This window comes from Alexandromys fortis, unplaced genomic scaffold (assembly GCF_014885135.2).
Source record: "Alexandromys fortis isolate MF-2015 unplaced genomic scaffold, M_Fortis_MF-2015_v1.1 scaffold_90, whole genome shotgun sequence".
NCBI lineage: Eukaryota > Metazoa > Chordata > Mammalia > Rodentia > Cricetidae > Alexandromys > Alexandromys fortis.
The window spans coordinates 4,419,346-4,443,137 of NW_026067985.1; the positions used below are offsets into that span (position 1 = coordinate 4,419,346).

The 23,792-nt window shown below is 50.7% G+C and overlaps 1 protein-coding gene across 1 annotated transcript; it reads left to right on the forward strand.

Annotated features, from left to right (window-relative positions):
* The first annotated feature begins 255 nt into the window (after window positions 1–255).
* Window positions 256–13,482, forward strand: Hspb8 (heat shock protein family B (small) member 8). Its single transcript, XM_050159004.1, has 3 exons — window positions 256–1,074; window positions 7,258–7,321; window positions 12,479–13,482. Exons 1-3 carry the CDS (start codon window positions 708–710, stop codon window positions 12,636–12,638), a joined length of 591 nt encoding a protein of 196 aa, XP_050014961.1. The 5' UTR covers window positions 256–707; the 3' UTR covers window positions 12,639–13,482.
* Window positions 13,483–23,792: the final 10,310 nt, after the last annotated feature.

Consider the following 23,792-nt stretch of genomic DNA (forward strand, 5'->3'; position numbering starts at 1 on the left):
CCTGAGCACTCAGCCAGGCCGAGGGTTATTAATAGTCTGGCTTTAGCGCCCTGCAGGGACACTAGTGCCTGGAGTGGACACTGTTGGAGGCAGAGGGAGGGCGGGGCAGAGTCGAGTACGGGGAGGAGAGAGTGCGGGTGCGGGAGAGGCTGGCTGGATTCGGACGCCATGGCCACTCCCAGCTCCCCACCCCCTCCCGGAGCCCAGTGTTCTCTCAGCGGATTCTCAGGGGCTGGTTCATCACCTCTGAATACTCCTGTGACAGGAGGTGCTTGCAAAACCCGCCCCCAGCCCCCAGCAACAAATAAATAGAAGGCTCCCAGCCCAGAAGCCAGGAGAAGTTTCTAGGCGCGCGTCCCCGAGGTTTATTAAACTCCTGGCTGAGCTCAAGACCTCCGCAGGCTTTGGCTGTGAGCCTGGGCAGCCTGGGAGGCCGGTGACTTGCGGATAGCCTGGTGCGGTGGGACAGACAGAGGCCTTCTGGGATTCTGCTGGGCCTGCTTGGTGGGTCACGTTTGCGAGCCAGGACCCCAGCTCCATTCTGGGCATCGGATGGTTGGGCTCGTGGCAAACGGAAGATCAGCGTTTTCTGAAGTGGAGAACTAAACTCTGAAAACCATCTCAAGCCACATCACCTAGCTGTGTGACCTTGGGTAGGTGGCTGTGTCTCTCTGAGCCTCCGTCTCCCTCTGAGCTCAACAGACACCATGGCTGATGGGCAGTTGCCTTTCCCGTGCTCCTACCCAAGCCGCTTGCGCAGAGACCCCTTCCGAGACTCACCGCTCTCTTCCCGCCTGCTGGACGATGGCTTTGGCATGGACCCCTTCCCAGACGACTTGACTGCCCCTTGGCCTGAGTGGGCTTTGCCTCGGCTCTCCTCTGCCTGGCCCGGAACCCTAAGATCCGGGATGGTGCCCCGGGGGCCTACAGCCACAAACAGATTTGGAGTGCCTGCTGAAGGCAGGAGCCCCCCACCCTTCCCTGGGGAGCCCTGGAAAGTGTGTGTCAATGTGCACAGCTTCAAGCCGGAAGAGCTGATGGTAAAGACCAAGGATGGATACGTAGAGGTGTCAGGTGAGTGAGGAGCGTGTGTGTGTGAGTGTGTGAGTGTGTGTGTGTGTGTGTGTGTGTGTGTGTACACGCGCGCAGGCTCTTCCGAGACAGAACATCAGTAGACGGGACCTGTGACATACAACATGGCACAGGTGACCTCAGATCTGAGGAATGCAGCCCAACAATGTTATCTTTAGAGACAACATTGCTTCTCAGTGGGTGCCAGAGTCTGAATAGACCCAGTAGCGGGGGTCCTCAGGGTGCGGCGCCCACCTGAGAACTGACAGAGACCAGACTGTATATTTTGAAGTGGACAAATTAATATAAAGAATAGATCGATGCACGGAGAACTCTGAAGACACAGGAAGAGGGGGTTACCACATCCCCAAAGCCACACCCCAGGGGAGTGGGGCAGGGTGAGTGCTAAGTCGCCATGATATTGACAGATGGGGAAACTGAGGCTGGATGGTAAGGACAGCAACACAGCTGCTAGTGCCTGGCACTGTCACCCGCGGCTGGGCCTCGGGTAGCACCTGTGTTAGGAAGAGGAAGTGATGGAGGAGGCACCTTTCCCTTTTGGGCTTCGGAAATGGAGGACCAGAGAGATGAGCATAATTTGCTCAAGGCAGCAAAGGAAGGGTTCCAACCCAGGCTGCATTGGGAACTGAAGAATAGAAGGGAATTTATCTACCTTTCTATCTATTTATTTATTTAAGTTTCTAAGCTGAAATAAAATCTTCCAATTTAAAAACACACAAACAAAATAACCCCCCTCCCACCATCACCACCAAAAACCACCTAAACATCAAGTATCCTCTGACCCTCCATCCCAGGAATATCTCCTCCCATCTTGCAGCTGAGGAGGCCTTGTCCCAGGTCATACGATGAGTCAGCAAAAGGTCCCGAGTGGCGCTTAGGCCTGGCCACAGCACTAGGCCCAGGGCTTTCCCTACCCCATTGCACTCTGGGAGGAAGAATACACTGTGGGGGGGGGGGGCAGAGGAGACAGGAAGCTTGGCCCCTGGTAAGCTGGGCCTCAGCACAGCCTTCTTCTGCCTCCCTCCCAATTAACAGGCCATTAAAAAGAGCTTGTTCCTGGCGGGGCCTGTGAGCCAGAAAATCAATAGCAAGCCCGCTGCAGTTGCTAGCTGGGCAGGGACATGCCTCAGCGGGGTTTGAGCGGGGGATGGGTGGCTTAAAGTCTCTCGGAGTAGAATTGTAAACATCAAAGGCCCTGTCTGTGGGTGTGGTGGGGCAGGCACCCCGGGGCACGTGCTGGCGTGGGTGTGGGTACTGCGCTGGCTGGTGAACCCACACTCGCTCTGCTGCTCGCTCACAGCAGGCTGGGCTAGCTACCTCTTTAGCTGTCTTTTTCCTTTTCTGGGCATCAAGGTCCCCACGGGCCTTCAGGAAGGGTGGTGGTAGCCTCCAACGGGGCAGCATTTATAAGGCAGATACATGGATGGTTCCTGGGATATCAGCAGTTTGTCTTTGTAAACAGCGATACAGTAATGGCCATGGTGTGGAGGGTCCAGTGAATGATGGAGGACCATGCTCTATGAGATCTGGGTTTGAGTTCCAGCCCAGCTGTGAGGTGGCCGAATGGGTACTGACTAGGAGCCTCGGTTTCCCTGCCAGTCCCGTCCCACGAGGCTAGCGTAGTAAAAGCAGATGATACATCCAGGACATCTGTAAAATGGAGTTAATAGCGCATCCTGCAGACTGAGGTCATCATCACCCCGCCCTTGTTCGGTTTTAATTACAGTTGTTTAACGCAGAGGCTTCCAGAACGCCCACACCCTGTCGTCTAAGGTGCTGCTTAGCAGGTGGAGTGTGGCAGCCACAGGCTGAGATCTCAGGCAGGATCCTTAGTGATCCAGAGGCTTGGGGTGCATTACGGAGCCTCCACGCCTCTGTCTGTGAAATGGGAACACGGGGACTAAAACCAAAAGAGAAGCCCTGTACTTGTGCAGCTAACGTGACCCCAGATCCAGACTCCAAACCCATCTTGGGCATGTGCCAAAGCTTTCTTCCCTAGAAGGGGCTTAAGAACTAAGATCTGGAGCCTTTGTTCACCCTCCACCTAATCTGGTTTACTGCTTGGTTACTCACGATGGTTTTTCAGGAGTGTGGGTAGGTTTGTAATACTACCCCTGTCCATTTTGCAGATAGTGAAACTGAGGCCCAGGGAGGCTAACTCACCCAGCACGATCTGCATCCTCTCTGGCAGTATGCAATATTTAAAGCCAAGCTTGCCTAGAGGTTCACTGGCTGACCCTAGTTCTGACTTTGCACCTGCTTAGACTCCCCACCCCCCAAAGCCTGGGCTCAGCTTCAATGCTGTCTCACAAAGAAGGAGGCTAGGGTCAGATTTGCCTCGTCATCTGCTCCCGAGTGTCTGGGGAATGGATGAGAGGCTATTCTGAGTTATCTCACTGAGAGGCCGATGAGCCAGAATCCTGAGTAAGTAAGCCTCCTCCTCCTCCTCCTCGCCCAGGACTTCTCAGAGCTTTCCCTTCTCCGTGCAGTCCACGATCTGAGAGCCAGTCGCATCTGATCTGACCACGTAGGAATACCCCGCTCCAGGGTAGTGTTTGGAAAATGTGGGTTCACGATTTCCATCACACATCACCTTCCCCCATCCCTACCCTGCAGATGTCAGACAAGAATGATTCCTTCAAGGACTGCTGGGCCACGCTTTGGTTAAGGAGAGACTGGAAAGGCTTTTTGTCTTGGTCCCAAGGCCTCTACTCTCCCTGGAAACAGCACCTCTCCTTGCCCCAGTGCAGACACAGAACTTTAGGGTACCTGAGAGACATCCCAGCTGCAAGAGATCTCTGTTGTCCCGGGATGGCAGAGATCTGTTTGTATAAACAGTCATCATTTCTTCCTCTATGTACAAAAATACAACATTTTGATGGCATAAAATGTAAATCAGAAGGCAAGCTAATAAATGAAGACTTGCTGGTATACTATCAGATGTCCAATAAGTAATGTACTAATGATATGCAAATGAAATGCCAAGATGACCCACCCTCTTTCAACTTGTTCCCCAAGGCAGGCCCTCATTATGGAAATCTTGGAGCCTTTCCTGCTCAGAGACCCTCCCTCCTCCCTCTCTCCATCCCTCCCTCCCTCTAGCCTGCACCCCTTTTCAGAATGTGGACAGCATCCACAGACTTCTGAGAAGCCCCATTTCCCATAAGGCTCACACCTGTGCAGCTCGCAAGGACTTTGTGACTCACTTCATGGCTTCTCCCAGGGACCCAGTGACGTAGTTTTCAGAACATCTTAGAGAAGAATAAACTGAGGCTCAGAGAAGGGTGGGGCCGTGTCAGGAATGTTTGGGCAGGAATTGGCATCAGGCTCCCCTTTGCCCCATCGCTCAGGGTGTCTGGCCTCGGGCACATCACTTGATCAGGCGTGTTCAGGGCAGAACCTCTCTGAATTTCAGTTTCTCCGTCCACACGGTGGTGGTGATAAAGTCCCGGGTTAAAGGAGTTGGCATAAGTAGGTTGCTGAAAACAGTGGCTGACACCAAGCCCACACTACACAGGTGGCTTGCTGTGGGACAAGGACCCCAGAGACCCCATCAAAAATCCAAAGGATCCCAAGCCAAAAGTGTAGCCAATATGCCTGACACCACCGAACATTACAGCCGAGCCCTGCCTCCCTGAGCCTGGCCCACTGTTAGGCAAGATTATCTCACACAATGCTGACGCTGGTACAAAGCATCGGCCATTTCATGTCATTTATTGAACAGATGCAAAACAGCAGTGAGGTAGACAGAGTGGCGGAGTAAACTCAAAGCCTGCGATGTCTGTGTGAGCTGGCTGTTCATGCTCCGTCATCTTTATCGCTGCCTCCAGCAGTCACCAGGCCAGCAGGAGGAGGACTGGGTGCAGAAGAGCTGAGTCAGAAGCCCTGGCCTGTCCCCAGTGGAAGCAGGCTTCTCCGAGGCCCAGGCCTCAGGGAGGGGACCAGAGGACAGACAGTGCTCTTGTGGCCACAGGCCCACGCCGGTGCAGAGGGATGACTGGCAGAGTTGCACAAAATAACCTCTTGGGCTGACAGCACATTCACAGACTGGTGAGTTCTGGCCTCCAGACACTGCAGTTTCAAAGTGGATTCGGTCAGGATACCTTTCCCCCACGCCTTGGGAGGAAAAATCAGATGGTTTTCCTAAGGATCACAGAGCAATATAGGTCAAGCATGACTCAGATGCCAGAAGTCACTGGGCTTGTTAAGAAGATCAAGTTGCAAGGATTTTTAGTGTAGAGAGAAGGGAGGGTTCCATCCTTGGAAGCCTCGTCAGTGCCGGAAAGTAAGACCCTGGCTAAGGAAGCCATTATGGAGTCTGTAGGGGGATATGATACAGCCATCGAAAACCAGGAAGTCCTGAGTTCCGGTCCTCAGCATCTGCATAGAAGCTGGGCACAGTAGCTGAGCAGTGGGGAGGCGGAGGCAGGAGGATCGCAAGTACTTTCTGGCCAGCCAGCATAAACCATTCGGTGAGCTCCAGGTGGCGTGAGAGACCTTGTCTCAAGATCGAAGGTGGAGGCCCCTCAAGATGGCTCAGCGGGTGAAAGGCACCTGCTCCCAAGCCTGGCCATTCACATTCGATTCCAGCAAGCTCTCCTCTGATTTCCGTGGCACATGACCCATACCAAACACACAAAATTAATAAGCTAATTTAACAGTCAATAAAATAGTAAGGCAGATATGCAATTGAGAAAGGCATTCAGTATTACTTTGTGGCCTCCCCAACACACACACATGCACACACACACACACACACACACACACACACACACACACACACACGGTGTCCAAGAGTATTTGGGGAGAATTGACAAGTAATCATAACTTCTCAGCCAGATGAGAAGAGATTTCCAACTGGTGCACAGAATGATCCCTTTGGTAGGATGTGTGATGTATGACTGTTTTCTAGAAAATCCATACATTTTTAAGAAGCATTTTCTATGTCTGGAGATGTAAACACTTTGTTCATGATAGCCTTGGGGAGGGGGAGAGGACTATGGGTGATTGTGGGTTTTTTTTTTGTAAATTTATTTCCTACACTTTCTAACATACATATGCATTATCTTGTAATCAGAAAGGGTTATTAAAGGAATGATTAACGGCACAAAGTATTGCTAATGCAATCACCTGTAAATGATGAGCTTAAGACAATTTGGGCCTCCATAAGATGCTGCATTCCCTCTGAGTATTTATAGTCCGGGTTCTGGAGCTCCTCGGGAAGGCCTCCTGAGCGTGAATGTGGGGCCTGGGCTCTGGAATGTGACCTCAAAAAGGAGTGGAGTATGCAAAAGACAGGTGCTGACAGGTGGCCGAGCCAAGCTCTAATCCTGTTTGCTTAAAGAGAAATTTAAGACACCCTATTTTAAAAAAAGAAGCTGAAGAACGAGGAGAGTCGAGAGGATCACGATTTGCTGTGTGTACTGCAGTTTAAAAGCCAGCTTGGTATGAACCTTGTAGTTTCATCTTTATCTCCATAATTGGGAGAAGGAGCCCCTAAGAGGCGTGGCGGTGGAATTCGCCTCTCTGGTTCTGTGGCTCCCTCTCTGAGGAGAGGTCCCTTAGGAGAGGGTGGGTGTCCAGCAGATGGAAGCACTATTTCCGGGCTGGATAATCCAAGGGCAGAGGGGCAGGAGATCATAGCATTTGGCACTGACCCTGTGAGTACTGGTCAAAGGCCAGAGCAGCCACGCACCTTCTGGGTGACCTTGAACCCACTCTGGGACCTTAGTTTACACTTCAGTAACAACAGGAGAAAGAAGTTGATCCAAGAGCCAGGGAAGGGTGCTGGGTGGCCAAGAAGCCCTACCTTTATTTCTCCCATCTACCTCGCTGGTAGATCTGCGATGCCAGCTCCTGGGACCTGCTGGCCGGCGTGGGGCTGGCAGTTAAGTGGGAGGCTGGAAGCGAGGGAACAGGTGTCTCCATTTAACAGTTGTCAACAAAACATTACCAATGTCCTCTTTGCTGCCCATCTTATTAGCCCAGGTTCTGCCAGCTTGGGAGGTGGGCTTGAGTCTCTACGCCAAACAAAGCCTGAACGCCACACCACTCCCAAGCTACCAAAGAAGGCAACAGCAGAGCAGGATTTGAATTCAAGCCCAAATCCCGAATGAGGCCCAAGGGATACAGATTCTGACCCCTGACGATGCTTTTGTCTTCCAGGCAAGCATGAAGAGAAGCAGCAGGAAGGTGGTATTGTCTCCAAGAACTTCACCAAGAAAATCCAGTAAGTACTTTGCAGGGTGGCCCTCAGGCAGGCACTAAGGGTTGAACCCGACTCTGGGGTCCTGATCTTAGGAGATACACCTGAAGAAGGAATCGAACTCTCATACCTCAAGGGGAGAAGCTGCCATAATAAACCTGCAGTTGGGGTCCCCAAGTGTGTGTGGGGGGTTAGATTATCTTCTCATTGACTTAGTGCCCTGTGGGAACAGAGAGCCAAAACGATTCGTCCATCTTATACTGGGCACTGAAGTGCTTACCCACACACGAGACATAGACAGGAGGGTACCAATCGCTGTCAAAGTAAGACCACTCACCCCTAACTCCTAGTGGCTCTAATAGGATTGTGTGTGGGTGTGTGCGCACGTGCATGTGCTAGCATGTGTGTGTGCACACCATACGAATCCTCCTGCCTCTCTCTCCCACAGCACTGGGGTCACAAGCGTGTGTTTCCACACCTGGTTTTATCATGGGTGCTGGCAATTTGAACTCAGATCCTCATGCACACAGCGAGCACTCTTGCACACTGAGCCATCTCCGTGACTCCTCCAATAAGCTCTCTGCCACTACAGCTAAGCTAATATCTGTGTGCTTCAAATTGTTGATTTGAACTGTCGTCTGGTTTCCTGGGATCACTCTCGTCTGCCATGGAGGTTTGGAGGCTGAGACACAGCTCTACAGGAAGGATAAGTTTGACCTAAGGGAGGGATTCTCGTTAGCTTCGGTCTTCAGAGAGCAGCAAGCAGGCAGCCAAGCTGAACCGGTGAAGCATGCCCACATCCCCTAACTGGCAGTCCCCGGAGGGAGAGAAGGCCCAGTGGAGGATGCTGGCTGCATTAGAGGCTCAGCTGCTTGTCACGCACTGGCTCTCCAGTCAGCATCACTCACTGGGTGTATTTCTGACCCTGAGGTCTTTCATAGTCATCACTGTCCTGACCTCTGCAGTGAGGGTATACATCCAGAAGAAGATGCTTGGCAAACCCTCCGTGTATTCTGGGGGAAGTCATTCTCCAGTAGATGAACAGGCTAGGCTGAGGTCTATTGTAAGGATTTAGCATGCCACAAACAGGTCTCTGTCGCTGTAGCCTCCTCTAATAAAGGGATACTGCTTCAGGATCCTTGCAGGCAGTGGCAGGTGGCCTTAGTGAGCCTCATACAGGCAGTTTGTCTCCTCGAGTCTCATGATTGTGTCTGAGTGCCACACTAACCCTGGCCAAGACATACTGTGGCAGAGAGACTGCGCCGACTGAATTCTGAGATTTCTTTCAGTAGTGGGAGTCTGCAACCCAGTCTTTGAATACTTGTGCCCTTTCCTGACCCCGGCCCCACCACCCCCACGGTTCTCGGAAGCCCTTGGAAACTTCCCGATAAGGCAAATACCATGCAGCTTCTTCTTACATTCGCTGGCTTGCCAGAATCTGTGACCTTCTCCTCAGCTCAGCCTCCAGATCCAACAGAACTGAGAGAGAAAGAAGGGAGGGAGGGCACTGAAGTCTCTCTTTTCAGAGTCTCACTCCCCAGCTCAGGGCACAGTCGCAAACAGGGAGGAGCTGAGGAGAAGCTCCAACAGGGAACAGGGTGAATCAGTCATCTTTAACAATGTCCAGGGGGTGGGAGTGGCAGGTGGAGTAAGAGCTTTTGCTCTGTAAGCATATGGAACTGAGTTTGAATCTCCAGCACCCATGTTCAAAGCTGGTCATGGCTCTACGTGCCTGTAACCCCGTCATTGTGAGGCAGAGGAGGACAGATCCTGAGCGGCCTGCCACCCTAGCTGAAATGGTGAGCTTCCCGTGAGGGACCCTGCCTCAAGAGACAAGGCAGAGGGTGATAGAGGAAGACAGCCCATGTCCTGCTCTGGCCTCCACATGCCAGGTGCACACTCCCCCACACTCATATCAGCAGATTTCACACCAAACACACACACACACACACACACTGTCCAAAGTTGGGCATGGTGGTTCACATTTATAATCCCAGAACCACGAAGGCTGAGATAGGAATATTATCACAAGTTAGGGGCCAGCCCAGGCTTTATAGGCTATTCAGGGCTACATAGGGAGACCCTGCCTCAAACAATACAAAACATGCCAGGTTCCTGTGGATTCCCACACCTCTGAGGCCATGCAGGAAGGAGCTCTGGGAAATCAGCAACTAGATAGAAAAGGCTTGAATTGCTGAAGCTAGCGCAGCTACTCAGCTGCTGAAGGGTGAGTTGTTTACACACCGACCTGCTGCCACAGTTAGCTTTTCCACAATGATAGAAGTCTGAGAAAAACGGAGGAGGAGGAGGATTGTATCAGACTCGCGGTTCCAGGCCATCAGGGTGGGGAGGGTGGCATGGGGAAGGCCAGCAGCTCACACAGCACCATAGTAGACAAGACAGAGAGAATGTCGCTTTGTGTGGACTTTAAAATAACCAGACTCTTCAAGGGAGGGTGTAGGGTGTGGCTGTCAGGCTGGAGAGGAAGGGGAACAGGGAGTTGGGGGTTGGGGAGCTAGTTCGGTCTGTACAGTGCTTGCCACACAGGAGATCTGAGCGCCAGCCCTAGAGCCCGGGGAAGGAATCCCAGTGTGGGGGCCTGAGCTGGTAATTTCAGGGTTGGGGAGGCAGGGAAAAGAGGACCCCTGGAATTCCCTGGCCAGACAGTCCAGCCTAATCAGGGAGTCCAAAATCCCTTTAATAGATTCAGTTCCAAATAGTAACAATAATAACGAATATTCATCATCATTGTAATAATAATAATATACAAGCTGGGCAATTCCTCAGGAACAATACCAAAGGCTGACTCCTGTTCTGCACATGCTTACGTACACATATGAAGACAGACACGCACACACAACACACCATACAATTTAGTAAGCCAGGAAAACTGTCTCTGACGGAGAAGAGGTACCGTGGAATTTGAACACGGGTCTCTCCACCTTTAAAGCCCATGACCTTCCTGCTGGGTTAAGGGCGCTCGGACCCCAGCATTCACATGCTGTCCTCGCTGTCCTGTCTGTTCTCTGCTTCATAAACTTCCCTTCCTGTCCCATCACCAGCTCAGGGCTTTTCTCCCTCCAAAATCAGCTCACTTTTAATAAAGCGAAATTCTCTCCCCTACCAGATCCTTAAGGAAGACTCTCTTGAGAGAAATAAACTCTGCAAGGCTGACCCTGGGCCCTCTGTCTAGATAAGGTCACTTGTCCTGGGGCCCAAACTTTAAGCCAGCTCTTAGAGGGAAAGGGAAGCAGTTAGTTCCGGGTCCTAGAGGTGCCTGGGGTATTTAACACTCAGCGGGGTGTCATTCAGATGCAAATGAGGACCTGAGGGATCTTCTTTCCCTTTTCCCATCTGGGAATTCAGACTCTGGTTAGAGACCCAAATCATCAAGTCTACTCCTACCTCTAGACCTCAGCTTCTGCGTGTACTTGGTCATCCTTCTGCACCAGCAGAAAGGTCTTTGGGCTCTGGTGCCTGTGCAACTTGCCTTCAAGTATCTACCACTGTCAGGATGCCATCATGCAGGGCCGGTGACCGCAGGGCATCCTCATACCCTGGCCTAGCCATGGAATACTATTCTGACACTTTTCCCTACACGAAAATAGCATCTGAGAAGTCAGGTGATCCGCTCACATTCTGACAGCTGAGACGCTTCAGAACTTGAACACAGGTCTCTCTTTGCCTGCAAAGCCCACGCTGTGATTGTACCAGGTGCTCACTGGCTGGCACACAGCAAATGGTTAAAGAGAATTGACCCCTCCCTGGCAGTGAGAGGGAGGGAGGCCCATAGCAAGGCTTTGTCTTCTTGCTTCCCAAAGCTTGGCTTGGAGACCATCCGAGCTCTTTAGAAGCACCTTTGTTGATCTTCATAGTTCCGATTTGGCACGGAGGCTTTCGTTGGATATGGCTCATGGGTATGGCTTCGGGCTTCTGATGACAGGAAATGACTCCCAGGCCCCCCAGGGAGAGTCATGATCACATTCAGAGGTGGGCAAACCGCTCCCTGCATGTATAAGAGGCAGAGCTAGACTGGCCAGTGAGAAGTTAGGTCTCTTGGTGATGGAAGCTCCTGGCTCCTCTGCCCTGCCTTCACATGGCTAGTACCCTGCCCTCACATGGCTAGTGCTGGGGAGGCAGGAGAACATGCTGTTTGAAGCCCAAGATTTTAGTTCTGAGTCCATGTGCTTTGGGAACAGTGTAGCCTTGGGCAAATCAGCTCACGACTCTGAGTCTCAGCATATCCTTATCTGGGGGCGGGAGGCAGTAATAGAACCTTCTTGGCAGGATTCTCAGCTACAGGATGTGAATAGACAAGTCAGGTATAACACCTGACAGTGCTCAGCAGGCCATGTTTATCATTATTATTATTATTATTATTATTAATAATAATAATAATAATTACCAGTAACAGCATCCCACTGAGATCATTAACATGCCTTCATGGTTTGGTTTTAGGTTTGTTGAGGAAATCACATACTGGGTAGCTTCATTCACTCTGAATAACAAAGAAAAATATTTTAAACCTTAGAGCTGGGTGTGGTGGCTCTTGCCTCCAGTCACAGTCCTCAGGAGATCCAGGAGTTCAAGGTTATAAGGTCACCCTGGGCCGTGTGAGACCCTGTCCCCTTCCACCTCCCAAATCCTCCTGAAAAGTGAATTTGAGAACAGAAGTCCCACCTTGACGCTTTCTGCGTTGTCCAGCCTGCCTGACTTCCCCCAGTCTCATGATCTGGGAAGTGGAAGCTTAAATGATGCTGTCCACAGCCATCTTAAAAATAGCAACATAGAGCTTGAGTTCAGATCGGGACATCCTTATAAGAGCCAGGTGTGATAGCACACACATCTGTAACCAGAGGTAGAAAGATGGGGACAAGCAGGTCCCTAAAGCTCATAAACTAGTCAACCTATCAAATCAGTGAACTCCAGGTTCAGTGAGAAACCCTGCCACAAACAGTAAGATGGCGAGCAATAGGGGAAGACGCCTGACACCAAGCTCTGGCCTCCACACACACATGTGTGTGAGTACCAATGCACACACCTATGCAAACACAAACATATACCAAAACACGCACATACACCTGCTCCTGTGCAAAAGAGTATTTTCTTTCCAATGAGTACAATTGTTTTAGCTGTGTGAAAAACAACAGATGAATAAGATCTTGTGTTTCGCTCTCCTAGGCTTCCCGCAGAAGTGGATCCAGTGACCGTATTTGCCTCACTTTCCCCAGAGGGTCTGCTCATCATCGAAGCTCCCCAAGTCCCTCCTTACTCACCCTTTGGAGAGAGCAGCTTCAACCATGAGCTTCCCCAAGACAATCCGGAAGTCACCTGTTCCTAAGACTTCAGCCTTGGTCCTTCTTTGTTCCTGTCCCCAGTTCCAGGGAGTCTCTGGTTTGAGGGTACATACACTACTTTAGCAGAACTCAGATGTTGGGGGATGGGAAGGAGAAGAGAATGGCCGCAGAGTCCCTGGATAGCGTAGTAATAGGTTTCTCCACTGGATGACGCAATGGGCCAGCCTTGCTTGGTTGCGTTAGGTAAAAGCATTGGGAGGATTTTCCTTCATCTTGTCTGGTTGAAGACACCGCACCGTCTATAGTAGCAAAGCAAGCAAATGGGGACTGAACATTTCATATTACGTCTTTGCCTTGCAGCTAATGCGAGGGTTGCTTTTCTCTGGGGACCTTCCCATCACCCAAATCCCTGCTCTGGGCTCTCCTAATGTGTGGCTTGATTGATGGGGCCTGCGGGCTCACCCTGGTGTGTTTCTAAACTCTTTGTCTAGGAGAAGTTATAGGCAGGTCTTATATCCCCATATGGGATTTATCAGCCACACAAAACAGTGCCTTTTGCTCCTTACACAAATATATACCGCATGACCCCATGGCTCTCAAATTATCATCACCGTGGACTCCGGAAACCCCTCAGTTGATTCTCCGACTAAGGTTTCCGTTTATTGTGTCCCCTGTGTCCAAGTCAGATTTTTACAGAAAGCTGTGTCCAAGCAGCTCTACCAGGAACCAAGCAAAGGCCAGACAGCCTGGCATGCAGGCTAGTGGTATCGTGTATGTGAGGGGATGTGTGTGTCTTTGTTGTGTGAATTGTGCTGTTGTGTAGGGGGAAAATAACAGTAAATAATAACAATGATGATGATACCAATAAAGGAGCTGATGTTCTTAGCATATTGTGTTTCATTTTGTGAAAAACTAAATGCTCTATCACGGAGACATACACTACCAGGAGTGTTACAGCTTTAAATGACCCCTGAATGAATGTTGTGGCTTACGGCATGGATGCTGTCAGCCAGCTCCATGAGGAGGAGTTTAGATGGCTTGCATAGCTCTGTCTTCAGCTCTGCTTCCCATATTCTGTCCCCACCATTGCGATGACCCCGCCCATTGCGATGATGCTCCGTGGTTGCAGGCTGTCCTCGTGGTTGCAATAGGTCTGCAACTATTACCAATATCTCATCCTCCCATGACACCGTAGGGGCAGAGAAGGCCAGGGTGAAAAGTTTCCCTGTGTGGTCCCTCATTTTCCAGAAGCTTAGTGAATGTCTTCTTTGATGTCCTTATCCTAAACTCGTTCATAAGTCTTCCCAGACACCAGTTCCTGACCCAAGAGAACAGGATGATGTCAGAATCACTTTTCTGGTTGCTGTGATGAATTTCTTTTTGAAAAAAAAAAAAAAGGCATCTTAAGAAAGGGAAGATTTTCTTTGGCTCACAGTTGAAGGGTGTGGTCCAAGCATCTCCCCTTCTCCAACAGAGATCAAGCTAAGACAGTGACTCTGAATCCTTACTGGACATCAGACACCCTAGCTGGGGCTAACTGGTTTCATATATTTAATCATGCTATGATTCTATGAGTTAGGTCCAAGTCTTATCTCCCCCATTACAGATGGGGAAACTGAATCCTAGAAAGATGAAATGTACCACCCAAACCACACACCCGGTGAGCAATAGCCCCAAGTGGACTGGGACCTTCACTCTCAGACACTGGGCTCTCCATTCTTCCCACAAAGCTAAAGTGAATCCGTAGCATGTTGTCCCAGTTGCTCGGAAAGGAGAGGCAGGGCTTTGTGTGGCTGACGGGAGGAGAGTCAGTCACGTCAGGGCTGGTGATCAGGCACAATTCTAAGACTTGAACAAGCAGGGAGTGGTGTAGGGTGCCTGAAGCAGAAGAAAACACATGAGCCAAGGAGAAAGGCACGTTGTTTCTGTTCTGGACGTTCATTGTTTATAGTACCAACTCCGGTGTTTTTCACAAGCTGGCCAGACGCCTCTCGCTATCTCTATCTATCTATCTATCTATCTATCTATCTATCTATCTATCTATCTATCTATCTATCTATCCCCACCCTCTCTCTCACACACACACTCCTTTCTCCCCCATAACCTGATTCCCCACTCTTGGGCCCCACCCAGCTCCTCTCCATTCTTCAGAACAGACTTTCCCTTTACAGCCAGCCACCAGGACTTTAATCCCAGGGAGCGCTGTCTCTTCCAAGAGCAACTCTCCTACCTTGTTCTTCAGTTAATTCGATAGGATCTCAGCTGAGGCACTCACATGCTGGCCAGAGCCCCTGTCCCTTACCCCTATCCTAACACAGACCGTTATACTAGGCTGGGTGCTCAACCCTATCCTAACACAGTATAGACCGTTATACTAGGCTGGGCGCTCACCCCTATCCTAACACAGACCGTTATACTAGGCTGGGCGCTCACCCCTATCCTAACACAGAATAGACCGTTATACTAGGCTGGGCGCTCACCCCTATCCTAACACAGTATAGGCCACTATACTAGGCTGGGCACTCACAAGGCAAAACACAGAATGGCATTAATCAAAACCCAAATGTTCCTAGCTGGCCTCCTTTCAAGGAAGAGAGTGGGAAATATTCCCAATTAGAGGGGAATTCCTACTCCTTTGGTATTTGTTCAGCAAATATTTTTAAACATCTAATGTGCACAAAACACACTATTAACTATTAGTAATACTTATTCATTGGGTTTTTCAGTTGACTATGGTTTCTTCTTCAAGGGGAGGGGAAGAGTAAAAGCAAGAGCTCTATTCCCATCACTGCAGTCTGTCGCATCTCCTAACCAATGCTAAGTGGGCAGAATGGAAGGTTGGTCCCCGTGAGGTCAAGTGCATGGAGGGCCACAGTGACCTTCTGGAGGGACCGGAGGGAGTCAGAGCAAAGACGGCGAGTAGCTGGACTTCAGTGTGAGGTGGCCAGTGGGGCATGCTAGGCACAGGCCATGCCTGCAAACTAAAAATACGGTGCCCAATGTTGCATTTAGGATTCCTGCACTGTGATATGAAACTCGCATGTCGGCCTCACCTGCAGCAATGTCTCATGCATGCACAGGTGTTTCACATGAGTCAGCTTCGGGGCAGGGGTGCTGCAGGGTTCAAGACAACACAGAGCAAAGAAAACAGGGAGAATTCCTTTCAGAGAGGGACTTGGGGTGAGAACGGGCCATGGGACAGGACTTCCTGAGAGGAGGCCACCCCATGGAGGGCACTTGGCAGGAAATCAAGTCACTCTTGTCCAAACATTTCAGGAGAGTTTGGATTCCCCAGATTTCTGAACTGCCAACCCACAAAGTAGACGGAGGTCTCATGATGGACAGATGGACAGGGCCATGTCTTGGTGCGTCCCCACCAAATCTGCCTCTTCCAACAATGCCTGCAGGGTAGAAGCAGCTGACGCTTGCTAAGCACACAGACCCACAGACTGAACAAACAAATGCGCACTCCATTCTGTCTGCTGCCTTCAAAGTCCTGTGTGCTCTGTCCCTTGTCACCACCGGCCTCCTGCCACACACCCCTCTGTGGTTACTTCCTCTCTCCCCTCAGACGCACGTGCTCACTCTCACCCCAGGACCTGGGCACTTGCCGTTCCTTCGGCTGTGAACTCTGCTCCCAGCTCTTTGCCTCACGGTCCTCAGGCCTCCCCTGCACCTAGCTGTGAATCTGTATTTCTGCTTGCTCAAGTCCCACAGTGACTCAAGGCCTCACAACAGGTCCATGTGATCACGATTAAACCCATCGCTACGTGACTTCTTTCAGAGCACTTTCCACATGCATGCTGCACTGGTGGCAAACATACATATGTGTTACACCATCAGCTCCCCCAGCATGCCCTCCATAGCTGTAAAATAAAATGCAGCCCCACATGATACGTTTGGTCATTGTCTGTGTTGCAAAAATGCATTCAGTAAATGGTACATCAGAGACAGTAAATACTTACCCGATAGATAGAAGAATGGACGGATGGATGGATGGATGGATGGATGGATGGATGGATGGATGGATGGAAGGAGGGAGAGAGAGATGGAGGCAGGGAGGGGTGCAGAAAAGGAGGAAAGAGGTGAGAGTGATCATCCTCGTAAACTAAGCAAAAGTCACAATCTCAAGCCTCAGAAATGGTCCATTTTCACTCGAGAGCCACAAAGGCACAAGCCAAGGAATGAAGTTAGATGAGTTGAGTCCAGTGACCGGGAGCGCGGCTCCTGACAGGGATGGGGAGCACAGCTCCTGACAGGGACGGGGAGCACGGCTCCTGGCAGGGACGGGGAGCACGGCTCCTGGCAGGGATGGGGAGCACGGCTCCTGACAGGGACGGGGAGCACGGCTCCTGACAGGGACGGGGAGCACGGCTCCTGACAGGGACGGGGAGCACGGCTCCTGACAGGGACGGGGAGCACGGCTCCTGGCAGGGACGGGGAAGATGGCTCCTGGCAGGGACGGGGAGCACGGCTCCTGACAATGACAGGGACGGGGAGGATGGCTCCTGACAGGGACGGGGAGCACGGCTCCTGACAGGGACGGGGAGCACGGCTCCTGACAGGGACGGGGAGCACGGCTCCTGACAGGGACAGGGAGGATGGCCCCTGACTAGACTAGTTACTTTTCTTGATGCTGTCACAAAACTCATGAAAATGAAAACAAATCTCGAGGAAGGAAGGGTTTACATTGGCTCAAAGTTTTAGGGTCCAGTTCATCTTGGCCCACAGTTTGAGGGTACAGTTTACTGTGGCAGGCAGGCAGGACGCAGGCACAAGGCAGCTGGGTCACACACACTCCACCCACAGTCAAGAAGCAGCTGCTTTCTGCCTCTTTTTCTAGATGGGGCTCTAGGCCATGGATCGGAGCCATTCACTGTTAGGGTGGGTCTTGCCTCAGTTCATCTAGTTAGGTAATCCCCTACAGGCATGCTCAGGGGTTTGCTTGCTGGGGATTCCAGACCCCGCCAAGTTAACCATCAGTATGAGTCATCACACTGCCCCTTCCCTGGGATGATGTTGGGACCGGGGATGCCTGGAGCCCATTCTTTCCCTCTTCCCTGTCCCAGCTTCCAGGAAGTCTGAACCACAGAGCACCTCCACCCGCCCCCCTCCCCAGCTGCCTTCTAGCCACCCGGTGGCCGCGCTGGTGATATATGGAGATGGCTTGATTTGACCTTGAAGGGAAGAAACAAATTAATGTGTCTCAAAATAAATTCCCAGAATCAGCGGCTGACTTCTCCTCCACTCCCTCCCTGCAGTGTCTTGTGAGCTATGCATCATAATTTGAAAATCAATGCTGTCTCCTAAATGAGCCAACACCTGGAGCAGCCTGGAGGTCCCCTCCTTCCCGGCGTCCCAGGCCTAGGACTTGTTAGAAGCAGAGAGAACTTCAAGGCCTGGTGTCGGCTTTTGCTCTCTGGCTGCTGAGGGTTGGCCAGGCCCCTTGTCTACTCACTCACTCCCTACCCCCACCTCAGTCCAACAGCTTCCCAAGGGCAAGGTGTGGTTGCTTACCTGGTGACTCCAGAAGGAAAAGGGAAGGGAAGTCAGATGGGCAGTTCCTCCAAAGGTTGGGGAACCTGAGTCTTTTTGGCACTTACCACATATATATTCACTAAGCTCTTGTGCTCGGTGCTAATTCGATTGGGTTATTTGGATACAGACACTACATGTCTCCAAACTTCAATGTTTGGCATTTGAGTCCTTCTGTATCCCTGGGTTTGGTTCACTACCCAGCCCTCTAAAGTTTCTGTTTGAGGTAAGTATGTCCTTCTATTCTGAAGGTTTGTCAGTTTAGAGCCTGGCTAGCCCTTTGAGATGGTCTATGCAGGCAACCAATGGTGAATGGCCTTTTAAGTACACACTGGACAGTCCAGAGCCCAGTCCCATGGCCTCCTCTTTTGTGTTCTGATGTGCTGGGTTCACTACCTACCAGTCCTCATCATCCCAGAGAGAGGTACCAGACACCCGGAGACCATTCCTGTCCTTCCACACCTGCCATGATAGTCACGCTAGTCAATCCTGAGTCCTTTCCCTTTCATGCCTGCTCCTTCCTGTGAAAGCCACACTTAATCTTCTTGCTCCCAGGCTGCCTCTGTCTCCTGACCAACCCTTGTGCCATCTTGCACGGTCCCTGAGGCTTGCCATGCCCTTCTTCATTGAATCTGTGAGTATAATAAGCTATTTTTGGATACTAATTGTCCAATGCCTAATTAATAAAATCTACCTGTGTAAGCAGCTTCCACCCCCAATCCAAATCCTCAGCAGAACCAACATATGAAAGGATCATGTCTCCTAAGCAGGAGGCCTTTGGAGCAATGGCTATTCTGAATGGTTGGTGTTCAGATCCTCTGTATTAAAGGCTCTGAAAGACACACATTCCCACCATCACCACCACCACCATCACCATCATCTCTACCACCATCACCACCACCATCACTACCACCACCACCACCACTACCACCATCACCATCACCACCATTGCCATCACCACCACCACCATCACCGCCATAACCACCACCACCACCATCACCACCATCGCCATCACTACCGTCGCCACCATCACCATCATCACCATCACCACCACCGCCATCACCACCACTACCTCATTGTGCAGTGGCCGTCTTGAATGCAAGGGTCCAGGTGGTATTCCAGGATGCATTCCAGACACTCAAGATTCACTGAAGAATCTGGGGTGAGTATGAGACAGGAAATCTCACTGAACGAGTCAAATCAAATCCCCACATCCAGGAAGCTCCCAGTCTAGAAATACCTGGAGAGATTTTGGTATCATTAGGCTGGAGAGAGGTTTGATCATGAACCCTTTTACAAGCCTCCTAAGGGAGTCTACGTTTAGTCAGGACTGAGAGAATCAGTGGGGATGGGGTGCTGTGATGAGGGCTACAAAGAAGAGCTACACCCGAAGTTGGCTTGGTCCCAGCCCGTGCTGGGCAATAGGGGCTTCAAAGGAGTTGAAACATGGAGGATGAATATTGGTGACATTACTGGATGTTCGTCAGCTGCAAGCACTGTGTTCCTCGCACCCATCCTCCATTTAGTGGGCAGCCTTCCCAGCACTGTGGCACCCTAGTGCCGCAGAAATGTGAGATGGCAGAGTAGCTGAGCCAGTTTCAAACTAGGTCGCTGTGGTCCCAGACCAATATAACCTAGGGCGGGGCCAGAAAAGGTAGGACGAGGAGCTGAATGCTTCTGGCACCTGATACTCACTTTTCTGAGTCTGGCTTATTTCAGTGAACATGGTTACCTTCAGTTTCATTCATTTATTGCAGATGGAAAAATTTCATTCCTCATGGCTAAATACAACTCCCATGTGTGTGCATGCATGGGTGTGCATGCGTGCATACGTGCATATGTGTGTTATTTTCTTCATTTTTCTGTTGGTGGACATTGTAGGCTAGCTGCATGGCAGCTAATGAGAATAGTGATGCAATAAACACATGTACAAACTCCCATCAGGTGCAGCCACCCCCAAATCCATCAAAATTAAATGCCCTCCTTTCTTTTTTCAAAACTGCTCATTCTAAACAGTAAGTATAAATGCAAATTTATTTTACATTCATTTCAGCACGGGGCCCCATACATGGTGATTATTTGAAGTCTGATCTCCCCATGATTAGGGTTGACAGTCATCTTCAGAGATGTGCTATTGGGTGACTACAGGACTGTCCAAGGAGTCACTTGTCCAGGTGAACCTTTGCTGTTGGGCAGGTTAATCCTTTCTGGTTATTTGTGAGACTCATAAATCTGGGAGTTCTGGGAGTTTACTCAGGTCTTCCCTGGACCCAGTGTGCTGATTCTGTGGGCCCCACTCCTGGTTTCTGGGTGCTTTTGTTACTATCCTCTTTTTTTTTTTTTTTGTCTGTTTTGAGACAGGATTTCTCTGTGTAGCCCTGGCTATCCTGGAACTCACTCTGTAGACCAGGCTGGCTTCAATTTCACAGAGATTAGTGTGCATCAAGGTGTGCTCCACCGCCACACGGTGTTACTATATGTTTTAACTGTGATTCCCATAGGATCCTGGGGTGACTATAGCCACTTTGCACAAAGGGTCAAAGGGTGATGTTTCTGTCTTCATAGTGGAACTGGCATGCCCTCCTAACCCCAAGACAGAGAGGATCCAGAAAACATAGACTGTTGCTAAATAAAGCCCAGCTTCCTGTTCCTAGGAACAGGACACAGAATCCAGACTCAGCTCTGGGCTCTTTGACTTGCTTCAGGCTTGCTCATCAAAGGCTAATTGCTGCTTCAGGTTCTCTCTCTTAGGTCAATTGCTCTGGGGAAAGCCAGATGCCCGGTCAGGAGGGTGTGTCAGAAGTCAGTCCCCTGGAGAGGTTCACGTGGCAGAAACCTGAGGCTTCCTATAGACAGTCACAAGAATGAGCTGGGGTCAGATTGGTCCAGCCTGTGGCCTGGGTTGATCCAGCCTGTGGCCCGGGTTGATGTACTGACTGCGGTCTCCAGGGAAGTCTCAACCCGATGCAGCAAAGACTGGATGATTTTGACCTTCTAAATAGGAAGGTCATCTTTTGTTGTTGCTCTGTTTGTTTGTTTTTTATTTGTGTTTTGTCTTTTGTTTTTCAAGACAGGGTTTCTCTGTGTAGTCCTAGCTGTCCTGGAACTCACTCTGTAGATCAGGCTGGCCTCGAACTCACAGAGATCTGCCTGCTTCTGCCTCCCTGAATGCTGGGATTAAAAGTCATCTTAAAAAAAATTATTCAATCTCTGTTCCCAGCTGTATGTTACTCTTGAAAGTTTACCATATACACACCAGGCTAAAGAAGGCTCCTTTGGTCTAACCTTGCACTTTCCAAACTTACTTGATTACAGAACACTCACCTACTCCTTGCCTTTTTGTGAGACCCAGGCTGGCCTTACACTCCAGGTCTGCCTGCCCTAGCTTCTCAGGTGCTGGAACTACAAGCATACACCATCCCTGTCAGCAGGAAGTGGCAGCGCTTCCAACAGGGAAAGGCCCCGGCTGTTACGTGGAGGATTCTCACACAGCAGTAACAACACCTGATGAATTCCTCCCTGGGCAGGGTTCGGGCTTCATGTCGCCTTCTGGGCTTGTCTAGATACATGTTACCGAGCAGGGCCGCCCCAGTTTGAATTCTGTTCTATCGTTTATTAGCTGGGTGACAAAGAGCCAATGTCTTAACATCGCGGTGCCTCGGGCTCTCCCTGGCGGAAGTACAGGGCTGATGACTGAGTGCCCTGCCGGGCTGAGGGGAGGAAGAAATGAACCCAGGTATGTAAAATACTTAGGGCAATTTTCAACCAATGCAAAAGCCCTCTGGCAGCCTAGATACCCTGTGCCCAATCTATCCTAATTAGTCCGAATGACTGAGGTCGTTTTATAAAACATCTTCCTCCTCTCATTAAAGCTACATCGTCCCTCTTTGTACCGCATTCCTCAGGGATCCCGCCAGACCTAATGGAGCACTGATGAGTTCCTTAGGTTGGCCAGCCACACTAGCTGCACACCTGACTCACCTCCTAAGGGAACGCCCTTGGGCCCAGTTTCTAAACCTCCAGGGAGTCAGCCCTATGCGAGAGAGGAGGTCTGAAGCAGTGAGGAGAAATTAGCTTCTAGAGATGACTTATACAGGAATACAAGGCTCTGCTTTGGGCTTTTCCTTCTGAAACCACCCTCCACATGCTGCGTGAATGGCGCTTGAGTCCTGGCCTGGCCCCTAGGCTTCTCTCAGGACGCACTGCCTGTGGTAGCTATAGTAACCGGTCCCATTTAATAGCCCTCAGCCCTTCTCACAGTGGTCCTACTTTGTTTTCTAATGCTGTGTCAAAGATCACAACCAAAAGCAACTTGGGGAAGAAAAGAAAGGGTTTATCTGGCTTGTCTCATACATCCTAGTCACAGTCCATCACACAGGAACCTGGGGACAGGAACTAAAATGGAAGCCACGGAGGGGTGCGGCTTACGGGCGGGCTTCCTCAGTCTGCTTTCCTATGCCATTAAGGACCACCTACCCAGCGGTGGCACCACCCGCAGTGGGCTGTGGGCCTTCTTACATCAAGCACTGGTCAAGAAATGTCCCATGGGTTTGCCCAAATGCCAGTCTGATGGAGGCATTTTCTCAAATCGAGGTTCCCTCTTCCCAGATTATCCCCGTTGATTCACGTTAATGAAAACCCAACCGAGTTCTCCCGACCTTCAGACAATGTTTAGACATCTCCGCCCACAGGCCTCTCAAATTCCCATGTGTCCGTAATGAAATTCAGCAATGGCCCCGCCAGCTACAGCCCCGCCAGCAACGGCCCCGCCAGCAGCAGCCCTGCAGATGTCTGCCTTGGCCGGCTCTCCAGCTTTAGCACCAATATCAACACCCCAGCTAGGCTTTCCTTTCCCTATAGACATGCCTCATCTTACTTTCTGATATCTTCAGTCACAGATGCCCGCTCATCTGCCCTGCAACTGACATTTTATAACATCCATATAGTCATGCATCATTAATTTTTTCCATCCATCAGGAGGCGGGTGGTTTTATCTCAGTTGGAGAAAGTGGGACACTGGATCGGGGAAAGTTTCTCCCCAAAGCCACACAGGAAATAGGGAGCTCTGGTGGGATTTGAACCAGGACTGTCTGAGCCCCAGTGCTGGTTTTCCTATGATCTACGCTGTTCATGGTGCCCAGACTCCGGAGGGCGAATCTGAGCCCATCTCCCTCTGATTTGTTACCAAGGTCTCCATGCAAACATGCAAACGTCCAAGTGTTGCCCATGAGCTCATCGGCTCCACCTCATTCCTAATCAGGACTTGACCTCGGAACTCATCTCCCCGGCAACGAGAGTGATGTAACAAACAGAGGCAGAGTTGCCAGCTCAGAGCTGAGTTGCCCAGATCAGACTGGTGGGACAAGCTTTGCACAGATGGCTGACATCCCCACAGGTTCCCAGCCTGGAATGTCTCTGCTGTGGAATTGGTCCACATGGCTCTTAGGAGCCAGCCCCATTCAACACCTTGTCCTGGCAGGGCCACCTGGAGCTGGTGACTCACCCTGATTACACAACACTCCCTGTTCACGGTCCTGTGGAATTGGAAGGATTCGGGGCACCGGAGTTACTGACACTAACCAGAGCCCACCAGGAAACATTTGCCTCACAAATATATTCAATCTTCAACCGTTCTCTACTTGGATCAAGGGTGCATTATAATA

What these genes read in the sequence shown, in the direction of transcription:
- Hspb8 (XM_050159004.1), top strand. Translation starts at nt 708, where the DNA reads ATGGCTGATGGGCAGTTGCCTTTCCCGTGCTCCTACCCAAGCCGCTTG. An exon ending in TGGATACGTAGAGGTGTCAG is followed by an intron (nt 1,075 to 7,257) that starts GTGAGTGAGGAG and finishes TTTGTCTTCCAG; the next exon opens with GCAAGCATGAAGAGAAGCAG. An exon ending in AACTTCACCAAGAAAATCCA is followed by an intron (nt 7,322 to 12,478) that starts GTAAGTACTTTG and finishes TCGCTCTCCTAG; the next exon opens with GCTTCCCGCAGAAGTGGATC.